Source organism: Triticum urartu, chromosome 2, assembly GCF_003073215.2.
Source record: "Triticum urartu cultivar G1812 chromosome 2, Tu2.1, whole genome shotgun sequence".
NCBI classification, from domain to species: Eukaryota; Viridiplantae; Streptophyta; class Magnoliopsida; order Poales; family Poaceae; genus Triticum; species Triticum urartu.
Genome location: NC_053023.1, coordinates 80,577,858 through 80,602,229, shown reverse-complemented (window position 1 = coordinate 80,602,229; position 24,372 = coordinate 80,577,858). Strand labels below are relative to the sequence as shown.

The 24,372-nt window shown below is 45.2% G+C and overlaps 2 protein-coding genes across 2 annotated transcripts; one reads left to right on the top strand and one right to left on the bottom strand.

Moving 5' to 3' along the window:
* Positions 1-648: 648 nt before the first annotated feature.
* Positions 649-8,365, top strand: LOC125535973 (ankyrin-2-like). Its single transcript, XM_048699056.1, has 12 exons — positions 649-807; positions 901-975; positions 1,099-1,272; positions 1,650-1,781; positions 2,253-2,395; positions 3,342-3,440; positions 3,550-3,678; positions 4,609-4,755; positions 6,059-6,160; positions 7,592-7,762; positions 7,851-7,930; positions 8,026-8,365. The coding sequence occupies exons 1-12, from the start codon at positions 762-764 to the stop codon at positions 8,075-8,077; spliced, it is 1,350 nt and encodes a 449-aa protein (XP_048555013.1). The 5' UTR covers positions 649-761; the 3' UTR covers positions 8,078-8,365.
* A 5,170-nt stretch (positions 8,366-13,535) lies between these two features.
* LOC125535971 lies at positions 13,536-15,683 on the bottom strand. Its single transcript, XM_048699052.1, has one exon. The coding sequence runs from the start codon at positions 15,143-15,145 to the stop codon at positions 14,264-14,266; it is 882 nt and encodes a 293-aa protein (XP_048555009.1). The 5' UTR covers positions 15,146-15,683; the 3' UTR covers positions 13,536-14,263.
* Between the last annotated feature and the right edge of the window lie 8,689 nt (positions 15,684-24,372).

Below are 24,372 nucleotides of genomic sequence, written 5' to 3'. Positions count from 1 at the left end.
GCGACGGCGGCGACATGGACTCCGTGAGTGCTGGCCGCTCGCAGGAGGTTCCCGGGTGGGAGAAGTGCTCTTTGTGGCGCACTAGTTAGGAAAGCAGATGAGGTACACGTGAGGGCCGAGGGGAACCGGCTTTCCAGGAGGCGGAGGCGCGCAGGCGGCTGAGGTGCGAGCAGACCTCATAGTCATCTCGGAGCATGTCGAAGAAGGCGAACTCGTCCGGGTGCAGCGAGCCGCCATACTGCTCGACGAAGAGCGGGGCGTCGCACGAGAGGAGCTCGAGTAGGGCGGTCTTTCGCCTTAACAGGGACGGCACGGCGTGAAGAAGGGCAGCGGGGAAGTAGGGGCTGTTGACAGAAGAGAGCCGAGTAGCCATGCGATAAATCGTCACGGGCTCCATGGCTGGTGGGCATACGCGGCAGCCAATGCTCAGGTTCATTCATGGGATGCTAAGAAAGATGAGAAGGATGAGCTTGCCACGTAAGCAAGTCAATTGTTAGGACAGGTCAACATATACCACATCAGTGAAATACGTTGGATACGGTAGCAGTGATCCTAGAGTGACACATTCACACAACTTGAAGTGAACCCTAGCGTCAAGTTTGAGTACTATAGATGTAATTCACTCCCCTGTGCCGGGATTTCAAATCAAAATTCAAACCCTCCCCCCTCCTCGCTCGCTCTCACCCTCTTCCCGCATCCCCAAACCCCTCCCCTCGCAGTTCCAAAAAAAAAAAAAAACCTCGCTCCCCGACCGATCCGCCATGGCGGCGCCGCCGCAGCAACCTCGCTTCCCCTCCGCCGCCGGTGGTAAGCGCCTCCCCGCGTACGATCCCGCGCCTCGACCGCGCACCCGAACCCTAACTAAATCCGCTCGCTCACTCTCCCTCCCCCTCCCCGCAGTCGCGAGAGCCATCTCTTCGATGCAGGACACGCTCCTCGACGCGGCCTTCAAAGGCGACCTCCCCCTCCTCAAGAGTGAGTTCCCCCCTCACCCGCCTCCCGATTTCGGCCCCCGGCTGTTTGGCGTTCCTCCGAGCTCTGATTTTTTTGGGGGGGGGGGGGGGGGGGGGGGGGGGGGGGGGGGGGGGGCGGTTGCAGGGGTGGTGTGGGTGCTGGATAACGGCAAGGGCCGCCCCAGGGAGGCGGTGGAGGCGGCGAGGGCCGACGGCGGCATGTCGGCGCTGCTGATCGCCGCGGCCAACGAGCAGCTCGAGGTCTGCAGCTACCTGGCCGGGGAGCTGCGCGTCGATGTGGATGCTGCAGATGATAAGGGTCTGTTCCTTTCCAAACGTTGCTTGGTTGCACTTATGAAAATGCCCCAAAGGATTTAATGGTGCCATTAGAACTTCAGTTTCATCTCGCAGGGACCGAAACTAAAACTCTACAGTTGATTCTGCATATTTATGGGTCTTTTAATAAAACTTTTAAAAGTGAAATAGTTAGTCCTGTTTGCCAAACAGTGCCTCAGCGACCTCCACATTCTAACTCCTGTGATACCTGAATTTCATGTATCTGTCGTCCCCTAGTTTGTAATCTTGCTATCATATTTCTAGATGTCATGTTCGGTGAGGAGTTTTCAGATGTGCATTTCTTTGCTGATCCTGAATTGACTTGAGCCAAATAAGCCTCGTGGTATGTGTGCTTGACAGGTAGAACACCTCTTTTTTATGCGGTGATGAGTGAAAGGATTGCTGTTGTCAAGTGTCTACTTGATCATGGTGCTGATCCAGACAAAGCTGATGAGGCCGGGCTAACTCCTCTACATGCTGCTGCTGGAATAGGTCCTCTCTATTCATATGTTATCTCTGTTTTGCACGTGTGCACCACAGTTTTTGAATTTTTGTTTCTAATATATTTTGTGGCTGTATTATGTTCTTACTACAGTTTGTTTGACCAAACTTCCAGGGCAACTTATGTTTTCTTTCCCTTAGGTTAGTATGGAAGTAGGTTATCTTCAAATTCGGTAGTTAAATTCTATTCAGCTCTCAGTTACACCACCCTTAAAAGTGAAATAGTTAGTCTCCTTCGTTTATTTCAAAAGAAATTGGTTTAGTCAACTTATTTGGCTAGACGAGTAGGCGTAGTTCTTGTTTCTATGGAACATTGACCCCTTTAGCATGATCTTCGTAGCCTATATGCAGGGAAAACTGAGGTCTGCCAGGAGCCAGATAAAATAAATTAAAAAGATTGTCAGAAAAAAACTTACCATCTTATTATGTAATAAGTACCTTCATATTGCTTCTTTTATGCAGGAGATTGTGAAATGATAGAACTGTTGCTTGCAAAGGGAGCTTATGTAGACCCGATAGCTGAGGAGATTGGGACACCACTGCATCTTGCTACTAAGGAACAACAAGTCGGTGCTATGAAGACTTTATTGGAGCATAATGCAGATGTAAGCTTAACTTCATGCTACTTCTGCCTTAAGTTGCATGTTCAACTGTAAACACAAAATAGAGCTTTAATTGTTTGCCTTTTCTCCATTTGTTCGTTAACTGTATTGTTCTCATGCTCCATTCTAGTTATTGTTTGGTACTCTTGAAGCTGTTTTGTTCTTTTGCTAGTATGCAAGTTATGGTGTGATCATTGTTCTTTGCAGCACAATTAAATCTTCAAATGTCTGTTACTTCTTTCTTCCCTGCTGCTTCTAGTTGTCTAATTTTCTAGTTATATGTTATTGTTCAAGATCTCCTAGGGAGCAACTGTTACAAGAATCATTAATACTTCATTTCACTTTTGTTCAAGTCCGTAACATTGTGTTCTCCAACCTATAGTCTGGGCCGTAGCTTATAATCTTCATCCTTATGCAAGAGTAATGTTTAATGTTTGTTTGGAATCTCCACTATTGTTTTCTGTGGAAGCTATTATACGTGCTTTCATGCACCTATAATTTTCAAAGTGCGAATTGCATGTGTTGATCAATTTCTTCTGGGTGCATTGTCATTTTGTGCACTTGCCATAATGATTGATTTCCTATCATGGCTGCTACTTTTATGTAGTAATATATGGTACTCCCTCTGTAAAGAAATATAAGACATTTTAAGTCACTACTTTAGTGACCTAAAACGTCTTATATTTGTTTACAGAGGGAGTACCAATCATCAATAAAATAATAAAAGTCTTCTAGTCAAGATTTAACAATAAGGCGACTATTGCAACATTGTACTTATTTGTGTTTGCAAATTTCAACGTCGCAGGAGCCAGGGCTGTTTCCTACTTTTTTTAGTTAAAGCTTGGCATAGATATATGGTTATGCATACTTACCTTTCTTTTTAATCATTTTTCTATGTCCAGTTATTATCATCAATTAATAGCAGCTAACGTGCTTCACATCTCACTAGTGCAACAAGACGTACATGAGCTATGGACTTTATCCTATGACACCCCTCTTTCAGGCTGTAAATGTATCATCACTACAATGCGTGAAGCTCCTGGTTGAGGTTTGTTTACTTTATTTCAATATTCAATATTTTCCAACACTTAAGCTTGGAAATCAAGTTCTTTACTTATTCACCATACATAAAATGTGACATTCCTTTTATGTGATAGGCTGGCGCTGTTATCAACCCAGATTGTATTGAAACTGTTTCACTTGATTCTGCAATGGGAAATGACAGCTCAACAGAGTGCTTAAATTTCTTACTGAAGGCTGGTGCCAAGCGTAATGCCTCTAATGGTGTAAGATTTACTTCTTTGCCACTAGTAAACACAAGCGTATGACACTGTTCAAGACTTAAGCATGGAGCATAAGTGCCACTTATTTCCTATCCATAGTTTGTCGGTGCTTTACTACGAAACCATGCATTCACCATCTTTCCCTGTTGGACCCTTGACCCACCTAACTTAGCATAGGCATCTTGTACATGAGGTATGTTGCTGTGCTATGTGGCTCCATGGGATTCCATGCTATCTGTTCTCTTCTGTTTGTGGAATATATAAATATGCGATACATGTCGTATGAGATGTTTAGACTATTGATGTTTGTTGAAATATTGGTTCTTGCTTGGGTAAACATCCCTGTAATTATTGTTTAATTTACATACTAACAGGCTGTAACTTTTTCCCAGTAATGCTGCATAGATATTTTGTATTGTTTCGGTTGGATGCCCAGTAAAATAAGTTTTCCTACTTTGAGAAGCAGATAGAAAGAAATGAGCCATCAAATATTAGTATTACCATTATATATCTGTCGAGGTTCAGTTTGATGTTTTGTTGTCATGTACTCCCTCCGTCCCATAATGTAAGACATTTTTTAACACTAGTGTAGTGTCAAAAAACGTCTTACATTATGGGACGGAGTAGTAATATTCAAAATGTGGTAATTGCTCTTGTCATGACCTGAGTTTTTTTTTTAAATGTTGTACATCTACCTCCAGTGAGAACACTGACTGGAGTGAGAATATAAGCGATTCACTTCATGGTAAGAGTTTTGCAGCCTCAGTGCCACACTGCCACTTATCATTGTTGAACCAAAATTTGTCATGTCAGACAACTTAGGTGCTTGTTTTTTTCCTGGCATTGTAAGTTCGGTCAGGTGGTGCTAATGTCAGAGAAGAGGGTGAGTTGTGTGTTTGGTGGATTTTATGAAAACGACTTGTTGTTTTTCAGGCTGCTGTCCACGCCAGCGCCAGAGGACGAGTCGCTGGCACCGCTCGGCGATCTGGCAGAGGACGAGGACGTGACCAGGGGCCGCGACAACAACAGGAGCAGCACGTTGCCTGTGGGGAAGAGGTCGAGGTCAAAGTCAATCCTAAGGTGCTTATTGGATAGTTATTCAGTCAGTTTTATCATCTTTAGGGCCTATTTAGTTTGTGGCTGCAGTTTGCCACATCTTAGGTAGCCAAGTTTGGCCTAGCACGCCAAACTTCTCTTCAGCAGGACTCAAATCTCAGTTACTATCTTTATAGCCAAGTTTGGCTACAGCTGTGGCAGACATTTTCTTCTCCATAAAATTTTGTGGCGGTCACAAGCCCACAACTGTGGAGGAAATAGTGGTAGACCATGGCAGTGAGCCAATTAGTAAACTGTTATGTTTGTAACTCTGCATTCTATTGGTAGCAACATCCTAGTGGAGGACATTATCCACGAAACATGGCACCAGGTCCTTATGTGCCTCCAGTTTCTTCTAGAATTAATCTATGTCTAGTACCGAACAGTCTGATTGGATTCTTGCTATGTGACTTGAATGTGCACATAGCAAGTTGGGTCCTTAAGGATTCTTGCTATGTACATTTTGGGCTGAAAACTTTAATGTGCATTTTGGCTTGTGACACCACATGATGCTTAAGTTGACTAATGACTTGGCTCAAAACAATTTGACTGTCCTACACTTTATTTGTGTTTCCACATGAAAAATATATTGATCAAATGCTATATTTGGCTTCCTTTCTAGATTGAGTTGTTACAATATTTTTAACGGAAGTTGTTACAATATTGATAAATAGGTTAGTAAAGAAATACTAAGAATATTTTAAATATCAAATTTGTATCTTACGTTCGCTTTTAGGTAATGTGCGATGGAACATGTCAAACTGAAACAGTTCAAATTTAGCTATATTTTTCTTATGCTGACCAATTTGACTTCACATATTTAGGTCCTGTTTGAAATGGATAAATTTAGTTTTTTTTGCAGGAATTACACCTATTTATGTGAAAATCAATTCATGAGATTCCAGCATTCCATACTAGGCATACTAAGGGAAATGATGGCAATTTGTTTTTTGATCTTGCTTGAAACTATCATCTACTATCAGTGTGCACAAGAGGGAGTTACTAATTGTGACATTATCTTAAATCTTAAGATCGTATAGAAAATAAGAGATGAAAGGGGTTGCACACGTACACTAGAAAAATATGTGTGAGGTGAAAATTTCAAATTTATGAGGAGACTACATTTCTGGTTGTTAAAGTTTCAATTGGTATTGGGGCCTATTACCCAATAATATTTATTACAGTATATTGCTATATTTACAGAACAGTCCTATGTATTTTCTTTACTATTAAAGCATTTTTCTATTCATTACTCATGTCTCCATCTTATTTGATATTTATGGTTCAGGATGAACATGCGACTAAAAGGGAAATAGCACAGTTGAAGTCATCTGCGATTAAAGCAATCGAGAGTAAAGATTATTTTTCTGCAACAATGTGGTACACTAAGGTATGTTACAACGCCATATGTTGTATTCTTTCCTGCTTCTAAGTTATAATTCTTTGGCAGAAAAGAAAGCACGTGAACCTGGAGATTTTCAAACAGGCTTCTAGCTATGTTTGAGTCACCAAATGGCAAAGGCCTAGTTATTGAAAAGGAAACTTGGTCAGTGGCATTGTCAAGGGATAACTACCTTGAAAATAAGGCTAGACTGACTGGAAAGGGATTAGCTGGGCACTGATTTGTATGTTGGTATTATGTTGCTTGCAGATTTTAATAGTCTCCTCTTGTATAGGTGTATCAGATCTTGAAACCTAAAACTAGAACTCTTTCTTTATCTCTGCCCCGTTCCAAACAAAACACAATCATTTATTTCTTTTTCCCCTGGATGCTTGTGCGCCAGCCCCATTAAGTTTCTTAACTCATGCTAGGTGACTAATCCTACTAGCCAGCTTATGCTCCTTGTGTGCCAGCCCCATCATGCATTCATGCCCTGGCTGCTTGTCCTATTTGACTCCTGTTGTTCTAGCAGGCTTTCCCAGCCACAACAGTTCAGCTGGGAAAAGTAGAATGAATTCTTTCCTGATTTTCCTTTGGAGAGGACATAATTGGATTTGCTGACCTGTTGCCTTCTCCTTACGTGCTGCATTGCATGTGGGAGGTGCAAATGAACCTATGTTTAGACAATCTTCTGTTTTTCAGAGCCAATAAGCTGTTTTTGAACCTTGACATTACTGCAGATACATTTACCATGAAGTAATTTTTTTCTAAAAGCTCACCTATTGTTAGAACTACCAGTTGGATGGATGGAGAAATCAGTGAACCTACTGCTCGATTGGTTGGCTCACTGCTCTGCTCTCGGTAACTGTGCGTCAAGCCCACTATCAACAACTTAGGGGCGTCGGACTGTCTTGCATCTGCAAAGGATGTTGCCCGGGATAAACTCCTACTAACTGCTATGCCTTTCTTTTTACTGCCTTGGTCATTTCTTTTTTCCTGCTTCCATAGAATGATGCTGAAAAATAGAATCTTGTACTCCAAAAGTAACTTATCTCCCATTCCCCCATCCCTGCCAACTCGAAAACTAGTAAGCAAGTCCTCAGTACAAGACAACTGGTCTGGTGTCGACCAAAAACAAATGTCATAAGGGGGCTCGTTTTGCTTGTCGCCATTCCATATTTTTACGGGGGGTTAGGAAATAATCAAGTAGAACTTATTTGGTCTGCAATTGACTTTACTTCAGTATTGTCCTATATTTAATGAATTATATATGAAAAAGCTTCTGAGATTGGCTTCTTTTCAAGAAAATCAAGGTTTTTGCATGATTCATTAATCTCTTGCACTAATACTAGTCAATGAGCAGCCATTTGCAGATTTCCAATTCACAAATTCGTATCTGTTTCGATACTCAGCAAATCTTCTTTAACTTGTTGGATGCAGGCAATAGAGCATGACCCTAATGATGCAACCTTGTTCTCAAACAGAAGCCTCTGCTTGCTTCGCATGGGTGACGGACAGAGGGCTTTGCTGGACGCTCTTGATTGCAGAGGAATGCGGCCTGACTGGCCAAAGGCCTACTACCGGCAGGGTGCAGCTCTGGTGTCACTGAAGGTGGGATCGAAGATCCTGCTGGCTACTTCATTTGACCAATGCATTTTTTTTTGAATAATTCGTTCACAAGGCCATCATTCATCACCAGGACTACACGAACGCGTGTGTGGCGCTTCTTGATGGATTCAAGTTGGACCCGGAGAATGCCGAGATGGAATCTGCATTACGGTATCCATCTACCCCTTTTGTTGTCGCATGCTTACTGAAAACTTTAAACTTTATGAATGCTGGTATCGAGCACTGATTGTGGGTGTGATGTGCAGGGAAGCTATGGAATCTTTGAAGATATCGAAAGGCGGCGCCAAGGCAACATGACATGAGCTTGAGCTTTGCACTAGTGCTGAAGATAGATGCATGCAGTCACCTCTCGTGAAAAAAAGACATCCTCTTTTCAAGTCCTTTTTTTTCCTGCAAAGTTTATTTCGTGCACTAGTGTGGAGCTGTGCCCTCGAGATGTTCAAGTAATAACTCCCTTAGTCATGGAAGTGCAGTTTGTTATCTTTACTGAGACCGGTCATGTTGGTAGCAATTGACTCAAATTTTTTGCTTGCTCTTATACGCTATCATTTGCACACGTATATATGCAGGTATGGATACTGGTGATGGTCCTAGAAGCTGACATTTCATATTGAAATTATCACAACGATCCTGGTGAAAGAAATAAAATTACAGTTTTGTCTTCCCTTTTCTCCACTTTTCTCTTTCCTATGACATTCCATTCAGAGAGATTTTATCTCCAGTCGGCAACAGAATGTTAGTTGTTACAATATGGGTCTGAGCCCATTCGACCGAGACTACTTAACCAAGTCTCAGCCGAGTGATGTCACCATAGTTGTGGTGCTACGAACGGCATGATTGGATGCTGCAATCGGTGGTACGACAAGCTGCAACGGGGAAGGTAGACGCTGCGAGACATGCTGTGAGCAACGACGACGGACGCCGGAACAGATGAGGCTTAGTGCTGCATACAACGATGGTGGAATCTGTGAATGACAGAACAATGTGCTTTGAGCGATGAGGGCGAACACAACAATGTGACATGACATGCTGCAGCCAGTACCGACGGATGCTGCGACTGATGAGATGAAGTGCTGCAAGCGGTGGGAGGAAGTGCTACGAGGTCCGTTTGACGTTGTTCAACTAGCACGAATCTCCGCACAAAGATCCAATGGTTAGTCTAAGCCGACTGAGCTTGAGCAAACCCGTTAGTACAAAATTGTCTTCCCTAAAATGAGATAATAATAAGGAAACTAACAAAATCAGCCGGCTCTAGTATATAGCAAGATTTGTCCAATCCCAACCAATTATATAGCGCGTGGTAACTCAAGAGTCAAGACGAATCACGATCGCATCATTTTTTTCTTTCTTTCTCGCGGACTATCACGATCTGAATTTCCTCCCACGATGTTGCGATCGATCGTCGCCCGATCTCAGCCCCTTCTCTCCCACCTCCGGTGGCGAGCAGCCGCCGCTCCGGGCGCTGCCAAGCCAAGGATCCTCCCATCACGTGCGTACGCCACCGACGACGACACGGCACGGCCCAACGGAGCTGATGGCAGGACGGCGGCGGCGGAGTCCAATCTGCGGCGGCATCTGTACGTGGTGCTCAAGGAGATGCGCTCGGTGACCCACAGCATCTACAAGCTCGACGTCGACGACCTCCACGACGGCGAGCACGCGACCGTCGCGGACGAGCCCTCCGCCTGGGCGCCACGTTGGTGGGCACATACAATGACACGCACTTCGATGCCGTCGGCAGCAACATCGTCATGACGACTCACTCCAGCACCCTCTCCGTATTGTTCGCCGGCACTCCGTACTTCCTCACCTTGGTGTACGACACCAAGACGGGGAAGCTGGACGGCGGGAGGCCTCCACACGAGTTCCCGCCCGGCCCCTTCGACTCCGAGCCCGACGGCGACGTGCTGGAGGCGAGGGAATGGTTCCCGTCTCACCCCTACCAATCCGCGCCCGTCGGCGACAAGCTGTGGGCGCTAAACGGCGAGGAAGAAAACACGCCAGGCTACTTAGCATACGAGGAGCCTGACGAGGAGTGGGCCTGGAAGATGTGCCGGCGGCCGCTCCCGCTCGACGCCGGCGGCGGCCGCAGCCGTGTCATGTCGCACGCGGTGCACCCGGACGGCCGCACCGTCTTCGCCTCGTCCTCCTTCACCTTCTCGCTCGACACCAGGCGCTGCCGGTCGGCGCGCCGCGGCGACTGGCGCCTGCCGTTCCACGGCCGCGGGCACTACGACGGCGAGCTGGGCGCGTGGGTCGGGATCCGGGAGGCCGACGGCACCGACGGCGGGGTCAAGGGAAGTCCCTACCTTTGCTCCTGCGACGTCCCGGACCTCGCTGGCGTCGACGTCGAGGGGCCGGTGCCGGCGCCGGCGTGGAGGATGTGCGATCAGGAGCTCACGTTCCTCAAGACGCCGGTGAACCTCGGGTGCCGCGCACTCGTCCACGTCGGGCATGGGCGGTTCTGCCTCGTCGAGGTCGTGCCGGCGGCGTCGGTCGCCGAGGGAGCGGAAGCTAGGGGTGGAGAGTGCCTGCTCCATGTGACCGTGTTCCGCGCTGAGCATTGCAAGAACGGCGAACTCGTGGTCACGCCGTGCCGACCTGGCCGCTCCTACCTCGTGCCCAATTGTTCTCTGTGCTTGCCCGGCGCGTTCTGGATTTGATGATGTCTAGGCCACCATTTTGCACAACAGGATCTTAATGTTCAACTAGTTCCTTCAAACCTTATTTCTTATTTTAAGTCAGTGTGCTTTGTGAAAATTTCTTTCGACTTTGTGAAAATAATGCAACACAAAGGAGTGTAGTCATTTGTGTGCTCAGCATCACCCTACTGCTTCGTCCTCCACGTCTCGTCGGTCCAACATTGTCCTCTCGTAGCACTACATCGCCTTGTTAGGCCTCAGTTTAATCTACATTGAGCATCCACACAAACCTGGCAGGCTCCTCACCCAAAAATGGTACATCGACGGGTATTCACAGACCTTCCAACCAAGTAATACTTGCCCCCCCCCCCCCCCCCCCCCCCTTTTTCAGGGGAGTGGGGCCGTCCCTCCTCCTTTGGTCCAATCACAGATTGCCACTTCAAATTTACCCCGTAAAAGGCCCGTAACACTCCGTTGATGTAGCATTGCTCCTCCTCACCAGAGCCAACGGAGGATCCTGGCTAAGCATTGTCCTCGTAGTCCGCGCTAAGCATTGCAAAAACAGCGATCCTGGCGAGGGCCGCCGGTTATGCAGGCGGATCGTGCCTTGACAGTTCTGTCATGATCACAATCTCAACAGTTGCTGTCGAAGCAGATTTTGAAGCAAGAGTAGGCATATTTTGATGCAGCAAGATCAAGTTGTTGCAGCTTGGATTTGAGTTTGGAGTCTCAAGGAAACCGCTCTCAAGGAATAAAAACAACTGCACATCAGAGTTCAGAACGGTTTTTTTGGAGACCTGAAAGAAGTTCAGAAAGATCTTGGAGACCGTGATCTTATGTTTCACCATGGCAGAAAAATGCAGCAGAGCTAGCGATGGGAGAAGCTTCACCGTGTGCATTACCCATGCAACAGTAGCAGGGAATTGTCTTTTGGTTTGCAAGGATAGACGGCAAATGACAATGAGATCAACAACGTAATAAACCGCCTTGTTCTCTGAAATGTACTAATGGATAACCTTTACAGAGGATCTTGCTGATGATAGGATATGTTGGGGGTAGTGAATTGACAGTCTAAATTGGTTTGTCAGGTGACATACCAACCATCGGTTGCTGATTCAACATGTATGTTCCATGCTAACTGACGCACGCGATGATTACCCAGTGAGTTTTTGCAGCAGGTCTCCCTCATCATATTTTCACAAGCACAGAGAGAATTTTGATCAACCTTAAAATTGACCAATCAGATCCAGCGATTCCAAGCAATGCCTTGAAATTGGACCTTAAAATGGACACACTTTTCCATCAGGTTAGTTGGACAAATTTTGTATGCGTTGCTTCGATTTGGTGTCCATTTAGACCTTGTAAGTTCCATCTCATGGATTATATGACCTTGCAAAGATTGTACTTTATGCTGTGCAGACCCAGTTAGATGTTTATTTTCTACTTGAAATTGCACAAGTTGGTGGTTTCTCTTCCAACGATATCACAACCTCTGTGATGAACAGGTAACGCTAGTTTAGAGTTTTCTTCACTTAAGCACTCTGACGCCAAATTATAAATTATTTATTTATGTTTAATAATTCGAATGAAAAGCTAACATGATATGAGAAAAGCCAGACCAATTTGTCAAATAGCTGCACTATGCTGCAACATTTTTCACATACTTGACAATCAGATTACAGTATCTCAAACCAGAAAAATCTTCTAACCAATAACTGTCGCAAACATGGTTATGTGGTTCACCGTCCAAAAGTTACTCAAATGGTTTGCACAAATTCAGGCCAACAATTTTTCATTGATACATATCTGAAACTGATTACAGTATGACTTGGTAGTCGGTACATCAAGGACTTGATAGTCGGTACATGGAGATCGCGATGGTATGTTTCACCATCCAGCACTCGGCAGAAAAATGCAGCAGAAGCAGGGGATTGTCTTTTGGTGAACACGGATAAAAGACTAATGACAATGAGACCAACAACAGGATAAACCACCTTGTTCTCTGAAATGTATAGATAAAAAATGGACTACTGGATAACCGTTACAGAGGATCTTGCTTATGATAGGATATGTTGGGGGAGTGAATTGACAATCCAAATTGGTTTGCCATGTTCCATGCTAACTATACCCAATGAGTTTTTGCAGCAGGTATACCTCTCATCATATTTTCACAAGTACAGAGATGATTTTGAGCAACCCTAAAATTTACCAACCAGATCCAGTGATCCCAAGCAATGGCCGGGTTAATTAGCTGGACCTTAATATGGACACACTTGTCTAATTTCTTTTCAGTCTAATGAATTGGCAGCATTCCTGCCAATTTCTTTGAAAAAAAGTAGCAATAACATTACTCTGTTTCAAAGTTTCTGAAGACACTGCAATCACCAAAATAACTGAGAAAATGTATGCACAGTTCTTTGCATCATCCTTGCTTGCACAGAGAAACCTATCTAAACAAGATATGATTGCCATTTGAGCACAACAAAATCATCAAACTGTAACCAACTAGAAAAGAAATAAGAGACGAGTTATTTGCAGTCTCCCATGGGCGTACTGACCATTAGAGATCCACTAGAGGTTCAGGGTTACATATGACAAACTTGATGAAAACAATATCCACAAAAGTTGATGAAAACAGCATACTTAGAGTTTGACAGATGAAAACAGAAGTTGTAGTCACTTGAGATCTTAGTTCTTAGATCCACACAAAAAATCCACTCCTGGTACCTTGGGGGGTCAAAAGCTAACATGATCTGAGAAAAGCCAAATCTATTTGTCAAAACTGTCCCAAACATGGAGACATGGTTATGTGCTTCACCACTCAAACGAAGTATTGTGAAACCAGACATGAATCGATTGGATCCGTGAGTCAGCGCACACTTTTCTGACGAGAGCAGAGCAGTGGAATGTTTTAATAAGCCATAGAAGCATACGAAAAAAACATATATACAGAAAGTTACTCAAATGCTTTGCATAGATTCAGGCCAACAATTTTTCATTCATATCTGATATTGAAAACAATATGACTCAGTGAGCAGCAGAATGCTTTAAGAAGCCACAAAAGCATACAAGAATAAATAGATACGAAAAGATTACTCAAATGCTCTGCAAAATTCAGGCCAACAATTTTCTCATTCATATCTAAAATTGGTTACAGTATGACTTGATAGTCGGTACATCAAGGACTTGCTGAGCTCAAAGCTTCACCCACACATACACACAAGAGTTCACTAACCAATGGTACTCTTCGGAAACTGCAACTTTAACTCACCAAGACGCCAATGCCTAAGAATCCAAGTCAGCCAAGATTAATTTTACAGGAGAGTCAGCATAGTCTCCAGACGCTAGGCAGCTCACATGATTACTGTGTGTATCGACAAGTTCAATTCTACTCCTTTTTCCTGCTACAAGCCGGGTAGCAAGCGGGCGTTTTGCATTTTGCGGCGAGTGCGTTTTACGCTCTGTCTCGTGCCGGAATTGCAGTACATGAGTTTCCAATTTTTTTGGCTCATCTGCTTCACTTTGATTTATTGAAAATGCCCTTTATTTACTTAAACCCTTAACTTAGGACCAGGTGTGGATGTAGTGTAACTATGCCGCACACATCTTAACAAGGTTTTTGCTGCCTAGCTAGATGGAGACTCTGCCGACACCCTTGTAAAATTACTAATGACTGAAAGGGATTCAAAGAACACTAGTAATCTTGGTAAGCAAGTGCAGAACCTAGAGGGACAAAGATTAAATGAAACTTATGTGTGCATGGTTTAGGAAGCAACTAAAAGACTAGGCAAGGCAAAGATTAAATGAAACTCATGTGTGAATGGTTTAGGAAGGTAAAAGACTAGCAAGGGCGTAATACCACTGGACGCAGCCAAGCAATTGGTTGCTTCATTGGTGCTGCAGCGGTGACACGGTTTTGCTTCGGAACCTTGCAGCTGAGCTCCCCCATTCCCCTTCTTGCGCGCAGAGTTGAAGCTGGAGTCGCCTTCTTCACACTGGGCACAGCAGCAGTGACTGGCAATGGTGTCGAGCCGACGAAAGAGCGAGCCTTGGAAGCGACGGGACGAGAGACCTTCTTCACGGGCGCAACAGCAGTGGCAGGCAGGCAGAGTGGAGCCTTGGAAGCCGGGCGCTTGCGGTGGTGGCAAGCGGACTCCTCGTCTTCAGCCATCTGGCGTCCACGGGCACGGATGGCGCACCGGACATCCACGGGGTCAGCACCAGCAGCAGCCGGCAAGGTGGTGGCAGGCCCAGGGCGCGCGGCGGAGGCAATATCAGAGGCAACGACGGAGCCGGGCATCGCCGGCGTATGGCTGCGTTCTTCGTGGTTGACACACCAGACACGGACGGGATCAGCACGGGCCGCCTTGGCAGGAGCAGCGACATCAGATGTGGCCGTGGCGGCGTAGCGATGGGGACGCCCTCCATGGTCGACGCCGTAGCGGCGGAGTTCTTGGGCGGCTGCGGCAGCCTCCTTGGCGAGGCCGTCTTCCTCGAGACGGCGCTGGAAGTCGCCGTCCCAGCGGGCGAGGGACTCCCGGGACTCACCGGTTGCCTTGGCAAGGCTGTGCTTGGTCCAGTACTGGAGCACCCTCTCGAGGACGCGCGAGGGCACCCGCATCTCCAGCGGGCGGGCTTGGGCGGCGGTGGGGCGATAGTCCCACGCCGGAGCGACGAGCACCTTGCCGTCGGAGCTACGGAGCTGGAGCACCTTCGCCGCCATGGATGGCGTCTTGGATTGGATCTGGGGATCGGGGAGGGAGGCGAACGAATCAAGTTGGGGCAGCTGCTCCCACCGCGGCCGCCCTTTTATTTACCGGAGAGCTCCCAATCCTTGCCGGGCGCGGATTAGCAGCTGTCGCCGGCTGAACTGGAACTGAAATCGAACTCGGCTGCGGCAATCTTACGCGATGGCTCGTGACTTCCGGAGGGTTCACGGGGGGCAAGCCCTTGGCCGTGTACCCGCGCTGTCCCCGCGCTGGTCCGGGCAACGTACTGGTCGGCGCGCGGCCACGGCCATTCCATCAGCGGGCAGGCGCAGGAACCCGAGCTCCGCGGCGTCCTGGAGATCTTCTCCTGCTTCACTGGGGCATGGAGGAGCGGCTCAGCAAGTCAGCCTCGGCTTCTTGGCGCTCTGCTGGTCGCCCCTCTCCATCGCCGCCTGCGAACCAGCTGCAACCTGCATCTTCACCCCTGTCTCTCTCCGGTGTCCGGTGTCTCTGAAATTGCAACTGGTTGAGTGAGCGGCACACGGTAAAAGAAGCAACCGGTCTCCTACTTCACAATCTAAAAAATGCACTGGGGTACTTGAACTTGAGAAGAAAGCACGCTTTGGTCACTGTACTTCAAAATACGACCAATACGGTCATTCAATATGCCTACACGTGATTATACGGTCACTGTTCACCGCACGCCACTCGTCGCCACTTCATTTGACCACTTGTTGACCAATCCGAGGCGACAGCTGGCGTTTGCGGGGGTTCTCTGGGCTTTGTACAAGGAAACCCTTGGCTGGCTCTGTAATTCCTCCAGCTCCTTGTCCATTCGGCTTCGATCATAACGAAAGGGGAGGAGGTGAAAGGGGAGGAGGGAAGGGCGATCGTCGGCGGCACCGCACCACCACCACCGGAGTCACCGCACAAGGGCGAGAGCCGCCGCGCAGGCGCGGCACATCTCATTGCTGGAGCTGTTTCGTCGCGATGTCGCCTGTTCGTCGCCCCGATGGCGCTCCACCGCCCAACTACAGTAAGCCCTCACATCGCCCCGCCATGGTTCTTGTGTTGTAAGCTACAGGGTCGAAATTTAGAGGTGGGCATTGTGAATGGTGTGTCTGTTAGTCAGATATGCCCATCTGTATTTTGGAGAGATTTGCCTAGGGTTTTCGACCATGATTTGGGGGTTTCTGCCTATAGGGTTTTGGGTTTGGAGAAGGTGGTTGTTTGTAGGTTATTTGGTGCTGAAAGGTGCTATATTTTGGTGCATGTTGAAGATGTTGGTTGTATAGGTGAATTACATACTGAAAGTTGGTATCTTGCATCTATTTCTTGCAGTATGTGGAACATAAATTCTGAAACTCTGTTGTGCTCTGTTGTGCTCTATTTTCATGTATGCAGACAAGCGCAGCAGGAAGTTTTCAGTTCAGTTTAACCATGGTGGTTATTTCCTTGGGCAAGGTAGCAATCGTTCATATGTCAATGGTCATCAACTGTGGTACGATGAAGTAGATGCAGATACTTGGTCTCCAATCATGGTTGAAAACCTAGTTGAAGAGATAGGATGGGAGATGGCAGGCAGGTTGAAGGTATATTACTGCATTCCCATGTTGTCAATCAATAGGAATGGGTTGAGAGAAATCAGAGGAGATAGTGACACAGATCAGATGCTCACATTTGTGTCAATTGGGCATTACTCATTTAGTTTGTACCTTGACCACGAGGATAGTTTGAATGCTAACCTGACAGAAGATGATGTGGTCAATTTCCCAATAAGGCAGCTGTTGGGGAACGTAGTAATTTCAAAATTTTCCTACGTACACGCAAGATCATGGTGATGCATAGCAACGAGAGGGGAGAGTGTGTCCACGTACCCTCGTAGACCGAAAGCGGAAGCGTTAGCACAACACGGTTGATGTAGTCGTACGTCTTCACGATCCGACCGATCAAGTACCGAACGCACGACACCTCCGAGTTCTGCACACGTTCAACTCGATGACGTCCCTCGAACTCCGATCCAGCCGAGTGTTGAGGGAGAGTTTCGTCAGCACGACGGCGTGGTGACGATGATGATGTTCTACCGACGCAGGGCTTCGCCTAAGCACTGTTACGATATGATCGAGGTGGATTATGGTGGAGGGGGGCACCGCACACGGCTAAGAGATCAAGAGATCAATTGTTATCTCTATGGGGTGCCCCCTGGCCACGCATATAAAGGAGTGGAGGAGGGGAGGGGCCGTCCCTCTCTATGGCGCGCCCTAGGGGGGTCCTACTCCCACCGGGAGTAGGATTCCCCCTTTCCTAGTAGAACTAGGAGCCCTTCCAAGTAGTAGGAGTAGGAGGGAAGGGAAGGGAAGGGAAAAGGAGAAGGAAGGAAGGGGACGCCCCCTCCCTAGTCCAATTCGGACCAGCCCATGGGGAGGGGTGTGGTCTCCCTTTGAGGCCTTTCTCTCCGTTCCCGTATGGCCCATTAAGACCCAATACGAATTCCCGTAACTTCCTAGTACTCCCGAAAATACCCGAATCACTCGAAACCTTTTCGATGTCCAAATATAGTCGTCCAATATATCGATCTTTACGTCTCGACCATTTCAAGACTCCTTGTCTCCCCGATCTCATCCGGGACTCCGAACTCCTTCGGTACATCAAAACACATAAACTCATAATATAACCGTCATCGAACTTTAAGCGTGCGGACCCTACGGGTTCGAGAACTATGTAGACATGACTGAGACACTCTCCTGTCAATAACCAATAGCGGAACCTGGATGCTCATATTGGCTCCTACATATTCTACGAAGATCTTTATCGGTCAAACCGCATAACAACATATGTTGTTCCCTTTGTCATCGGTATGTTACTTGCCTGAGATTCGATCGTCGGTATCTCAATACCTAGTTCAATCTCGTTACTAGCAAGTCTCTTTACTCGTTCCGTAACACATCATCCCGCAACTAACTCATTAGTTGCAATGCTTGCAAGGCTTATAGTGATGTGCATTACCGAGTGGGCCCAGAGATACCTCTCCGACAATCAGAGTGACAAATCCTAATCTCGAAATACGCCAACCCAACAAGTACCTTCGGAGACACCTGTAGAGCACCTTTATAATCACCCAGTTACGTTGTGATGTTTGGTAGCACACAAAGTGTTCCTCTGGTAAAAGGGAGTTGCATAATCTCATAGTCATAGGAACATGTATAAGTCATGAAGAAAGCAATAGCAACAAACTAAACGATCAAGTGCTATGCTAACGGAATGGGTCAAGTCAATCACATCATTCTCTAATGATGTGACCCCGTTAATCAAATGACGACTCATGTCTATGGCTAGGAAACTTAACCATCTTTGATTCAACGAGCTAGTCAAGTAGAGGCATACTAGTGACATACTGTTTGTCTATGTATTCACACATGTATTATGTTTCCGGTTAATACAATTCTAGCATGAATAATAAACATTTATCATGATATAAGGAAATAAATAATAACTTTATTATTGCCTCTAGGGCATATTTCCTTCAGTCTCCCACTTGCACTAGAGTCAATAATCTAGTTCACATCGCCATGTGATTTAACATCAATAGTTCACATCGTCATGTGACCAACACCCAAAGGGTTTACTAGAGTCAATAATCTAGTTCACATCGCTATGTGACTAATACCCAAAGAGTACTAAGGTGTGATCATGTTTTGCTTGTGAGGAAAGTTTAGTCAACGGGTCTGCCACATTCAGATCCGTATGTATTTTGCAAATTTCTATGTCAACAATGCTCTACACGGAGCTACTCTAGCTAATTGCTCCCACTTTAAATATGTATCCAGATTGAGACTTTGAGTCATCTGGATCAGTGTCAAAACTTGCATTGACGTAACCCTTTACGACGAAACTTTTGTCACCTCCATAATCAAGAAACATAACCTTATTCCACTAAGGATAATTTTGACCAATGTCCAGTGATCTACTCCTAGATCACTATTGTACTCCCTTGCCAAACTCAGGGCGGGGTATACAATAGGTCCGGTACACAGCATGGCATACTTTATAGAACCTATGGCTAAGGCATAGGGAATGACTTTCATTCTCTCTCTATCTTCTGCCGTGGTCGGGTTTTGAGTCTTACTCAACTTCACACCTTGTAACACAGGCAAGAACTCCTTCTTTGACTGTTCCATTTTGAACTACTTCAAAATCTTGTCAAGGTATGTACTCATTGAAAAACTTATCAAGCATCTTGATCTATCTCTATAGATCTTGATGCTCAATATGTAAGCAACTTCACCGGGGTCTTTCTTTGAAAAACTCCTTCCAAACATTCCTTTATGCTTTGCAGAATAATTCTACATTATCTCCGATCAACAATATGTCATGCACATATACTTATCAAAAATGTTGTAGTGCTCCCACTCACTTTCTTGTAAATACAGGCTTCACCGCAAGTCCGTATAAAACTATATGCTTTGATCAACTTATCAAAGCGTATATTCCAACTCCGAGATGCTTGCACCAGTCCATAGATGGATCGCTGGAGCTTGCATATTTTGTTAGTACCTTTAGGATTGACAAAACCTTATGGTTGCATCATATACAACTCTTCTTTAATAAATCTATTAAGGAATGCAGTTTTGTTTATCCATTTGCCAGATTTCATAAAATGCGGCAATTGCTAACATGATTCGGACAGACTTAAGCATAGATACGAGTGAGAAACTCTCATCGTAGTCAACACCTTAAACTTGTCAAAAACCTTTTTGCGACAATCCTAGCTTTGTAGATAGTAACACTACTATCAGCGTCCGTCTTCCTCTTGAAGATCCATTTAATCTCAATGGCTTGTCGATCAATGGGCAAGTCAATCAAAGTTCATACTTTGTTCTCATACATGGATCTCATCTCAGATTTCATGGCCTCAAGTCATTTCGTGGAATCTGGGCTCATCATCGCTTCCTCATAGTTCGTAGACTCGTCATGGTCAAGTAACATGACCTCCAGAACAGGATTACGTACCACTCTGGTGCGGATCTCACTCTGGTTTACCTACGGGGTTCGGTAGTAACTTGATCTGAAGTTACATGACCATCATCATTAGCTTCCTCACTAATTAGTGTAGCAGTCATAGGAACATATTTTTGTGATGAACTACTTTCCAATAAGGGAGCAGGTACAGTTACCTCATCAAGTTCTACTTTCCTTCCACTCACTTCTTTCGAGAGAAACTCTTTCTCTAGAAAGGATCCATTCTCAGCAATGAATAACTTGCCTTCGGATCTGTGATAGAAGGTGTACCCAACATTTTCTTTTGGGTATCCTATGAAGATGTACTTCTCCGACTTGGGTTTGAGCTTATCAAGATGAAAATTTTTCACATAAGCATTGCAACCCCAAACTTTAAGAAACGACAGCTTAGGTTTCTTGCCAAACCATAGTTCATACGGTGTCATCTCAACGGATTTAGATGGTGCCCTATTTAATGTGAATGTAGCTGTCTCTAATGCATAACCCCAAAATGATAGTGGTAAATTGGTAAGAGACATCATAGATCGCACCATATCTAATAAAGTACGGTTACGATGTTCAGACACACCATTACACTGTGGTGTTCCAGGTGGCGTGAGTAGTGAAACTATTTCACATTGTTTTAACTGAAGGCCAAAGTCGTAACTCAAATATTTTACTTCTGCGATCATATCATAGATACTTTTATTTTTGTTACGATGATTCTCCACTTCACTCTGAAATTCTTTGAACTTTTCAAATGTTTCAGACTTGTGTTTCATCAAGTAGATATACTCATATCTGCTCAAATCATCTGCGAAGATCAGAAAATAATGATACCTGCCGTGAGCCTCAATATTCATCGGACCACACACATCAGTATGTATGATTTCCAACAAATCTGTTGCTCGCTCCAATGTTCCGGAGAACGGAGTCTTAGTCATCTTGCCCATGAGGCATGGTTCGCAAACATCAACTGATTCATAATCAAGTGATTCCAAAAGCCCATCAGCATGGATTTTCTTCATGCGCTTTACACCAATATGACCTAAATGGCAGTGCCACAAATAAGTTGCACTATCATTATTAACTTTGCATCTTTTGGCTTCAATATTATGAAAATGTGTATTACCACAATCGAGATCCAACAAACCATTTTTATTGGGTGTATGACCATAGAAGGTTTTATTCATGTAAACAGAACAACAATTATTCTCTAACTTACATGAATAACCGTATTGCAATAAACATGATCCAATCATATTCATGCTCAACGCAAACACTAAATAACATTTATTTTAGGTTTAACACTAATCCCGAAAGTATAGGGAGTGTGCGACGATGATCATATCAATCTTGGAACCATTTCCAATACACATCGTCACTTCACCCTTAACTAGCCTATGTTCATTCTACAACTCCCGTTTCAAGTTACTATTCTTAGCAACTGAACTAGTATCAAATACTAAGGGGTTGCTATAAACACTAGTAAAGTACACATCAATAACATGTATATCAAATATACCTATGTTCACTTTGCCATCCTTCTTATCCGCCAATTACTTGGGGTAGTTCCACTTCCAATGACTAGTCCCTTTGCAGTAGAAGCACCCAGTTTCAGGCTTAGGTCCAGACTTGGGTTTTTTCACTTGAGCAACAACTTGTTTGCCGTTCTTCTTGAAGTTCCCCTTTCTTCCCTTTTCCCCTTTACTTGAAACTAGTGGTTTTGTTTACCATCAACACTTGATGCTTTTATTGATTTCTACCTTCGTCGATTTCAGCATCACGAAGAGCTTGGGAATCGTTTCCGTTATCCCTTGCATATTATAGTTCATCACGAAGTTCTACTAACTTGGTGATGGTGACTAGAGAATTCTGTCAATCACTATTTTATCTGGAAGATTAACTCCCACTTGATTAAAGCGATTGTAGTACCCAGACAATCTGAGCACATGCTCACTGATTGAGCTATTCTCCTCCATCTTTTAGCTATAGAACTTGTTGGAGACTTCATATCTCTCAACTTGGGTATTTGCTTGAAATATTAACTTCAACTCCTCGAACATCTCATATGGTCCATGACGTTCAAAACGTCTTTGAAGTCCCGATTCTAAGCCGTTTAAGCATGGTGCACTAAACCTTTGAGTAGTCATCATATTGAGCTAGCCAAACGTTCATAACATCTGCATCTGCTCCTGCAATAGGTTTGTCACCTAGCGGTGTATCAAGGACATAATTCTTCTGTGCAGCAATGAGGATAAACCTCAGATCACGGATCCAATCCACATCATTGCTACTAATATTTTTCAACTTAGTTTTCTCTAGGAACATATCAAAAATAAAACAGGGGAGCTAAACGCGAGCTATTGATCTACAACATATATATGCTAATACTACCAGGACTAAGTTCATGATAAGTTAAAGTTTAATTAATCATATTACTTAAGAACTCCCACTTAGATAGACATCCCTCTAATCATCTAAGTGATCACGTGATCCATATCAACTAAACCATAACCGATCATCACATGAAATGGAGTAGTTTTCAATGGTGAACATCATTATGTTGATCATATCTACTATATGATTCACGCTCGACCTTTCGGTCTCCAGTGTTCCGAGGCCATATCTGCATATGCTAGGCTCGTCAAGTTTAACCTGAGTATTCTGCATGTGCAAAACTGGCTTGCACCCGTTGTAGATGGACGTAGAGCTTATCACACCCGATCATCACGTGCTGTCTGGGCACGGCAAACTTTGGCAATGGTGCATACTCAGGGAGAACACTTTTGTCTTGAAATTTAGTGAGAGATCATCTTATAATGCTACCATCAATTAAAGCAAGATAAGATGCATAAAAGATAAACATCACATGCAATCAAAATATGTGACATGATATGGCCATCATCATCTTGTGCCTTTGATCTCCATCTCCAAAACATCGTCATGATTTCCATCGTCATCGGCATGACACCATGATCTCCATCATCTTGATCTATATCAATGTGTCGTCACATGGTCGTCTCGCCAACTATTGCTCTTGCAACTATTGCTATCGCATAGCGATAATTGTAAAGCAATTATTTGGCGCTTGCATCTTATGCAATAAAGAGACAACCATAAGGCTTCTGCCAGTTGCCGATAACTTCAACAAAACATGATCATCTTATACAAAAACTTATATCTCATCACGTCTTGACCATATCACATCACAACATGCCCTGCAAAAACAAGTTAGACGTCCTCTACTTTGTTGTTGCAAGTTTTACGTGGCTGCTACGGGCTGAGCAAGAACCGTTCTTACCTACGCATCGAAAACAGCAACGATAGTTTGTCAAGTTAGTGTTGTTTTAACCTTGTCAAGGACCGGGCATAGCCACACTTGGTTCAACTAAAGTTGGAGAAACTGACACCCGCTAGTCACCTGTGTGCATAGCACGGCGATAAAACCAGTCTCGCATAAGCGTACGCGTAATGTCGGTCTAGGCCGCTTCATCCAACAATACCGCCGAACCAAAGTGTGACATGCTGGTAAGCAGTATGACTTATAACGCCCACAACTCACTTGTGTTCTACTCGTGCATATTACATCAACGCATAAAACCTGGCTCTGATGCCACTGTTGGGGAACGTAGTAATTTCAAAATTTTCCTACGTACACGCAAGATCATGGTGATGCATAGCAACGAGAGGGGAGAGTGTGTCCACGTACCCTCGTAGACCGAAAGCAGAAGCGTTAGCACAACGCGGTTAATGTAGTCGTACGTCTTCACGATCCGACCGATCAAGTACCGAACGCACGGCACCTCCAAGTTCTGCACACGTTCAACTCGATGACGTCCCTCGAACTCCGATCCAGCCGAGTGTTGAGGGACAGTTTCGTCAGCACAATGGTGTGGTGACGATGATGATGTTCTACCGACGCAGGGCTTCGCCTAAGCACTCCTACGATATGATCGAGGTGGATTATGGTGGAGAGGGGCACCGCACACGGCTAAGAGATCAAGAGATCAATTGTTATCTCTATGGGGTGCCCCCTGGCCACGTATATAAAGGAGTGGAGGAGGGGAGGGGCCGACCCTCTCTATGGCGTGCCCTAGGGGAGTCCTACTCCCACTGGGAGTAGGATTCCCCCTTTCCTAGTAGAACTAGGAGCCCTTCCAAGTAGTAGGAGTAGGAGGGAAGGGAAGGGAAGGGAAAAGGAGAAGGAAGGAAGGGGGCGCCCCCCTCCCTAGTCCAATTC

Coding starts and splice junctions, on each gene's coding strand:
- LOC125535971 (XM_048699052.1), bottom strand. CDS start 15,145: ATGGCGGCGAAGGTGCTCCAGCTCCGTAGCTCCGACGGCAAGGTGCTC.
- LOC125535973 (XM_048699056.1), top strand. CDS start 762: ATGGCGGCGCCGCCGCAGCAACCTCGCTTCCCCTCCGCCGCCGGTG. Junction 4,756..6,058: donor AGGTCAAAGTCAATCCTAAG/GTGCTTATTGGA, acceptor TTTATGGTTCAG/GATGAACATGCGACTAAAAG. Junction 6,161..7,591: donor CAACAATGTGGTACACTAAG/GTATGTTACAAC, acceptor TGTTGGATGCAG/GCAATAGAGCATGACCCTAA.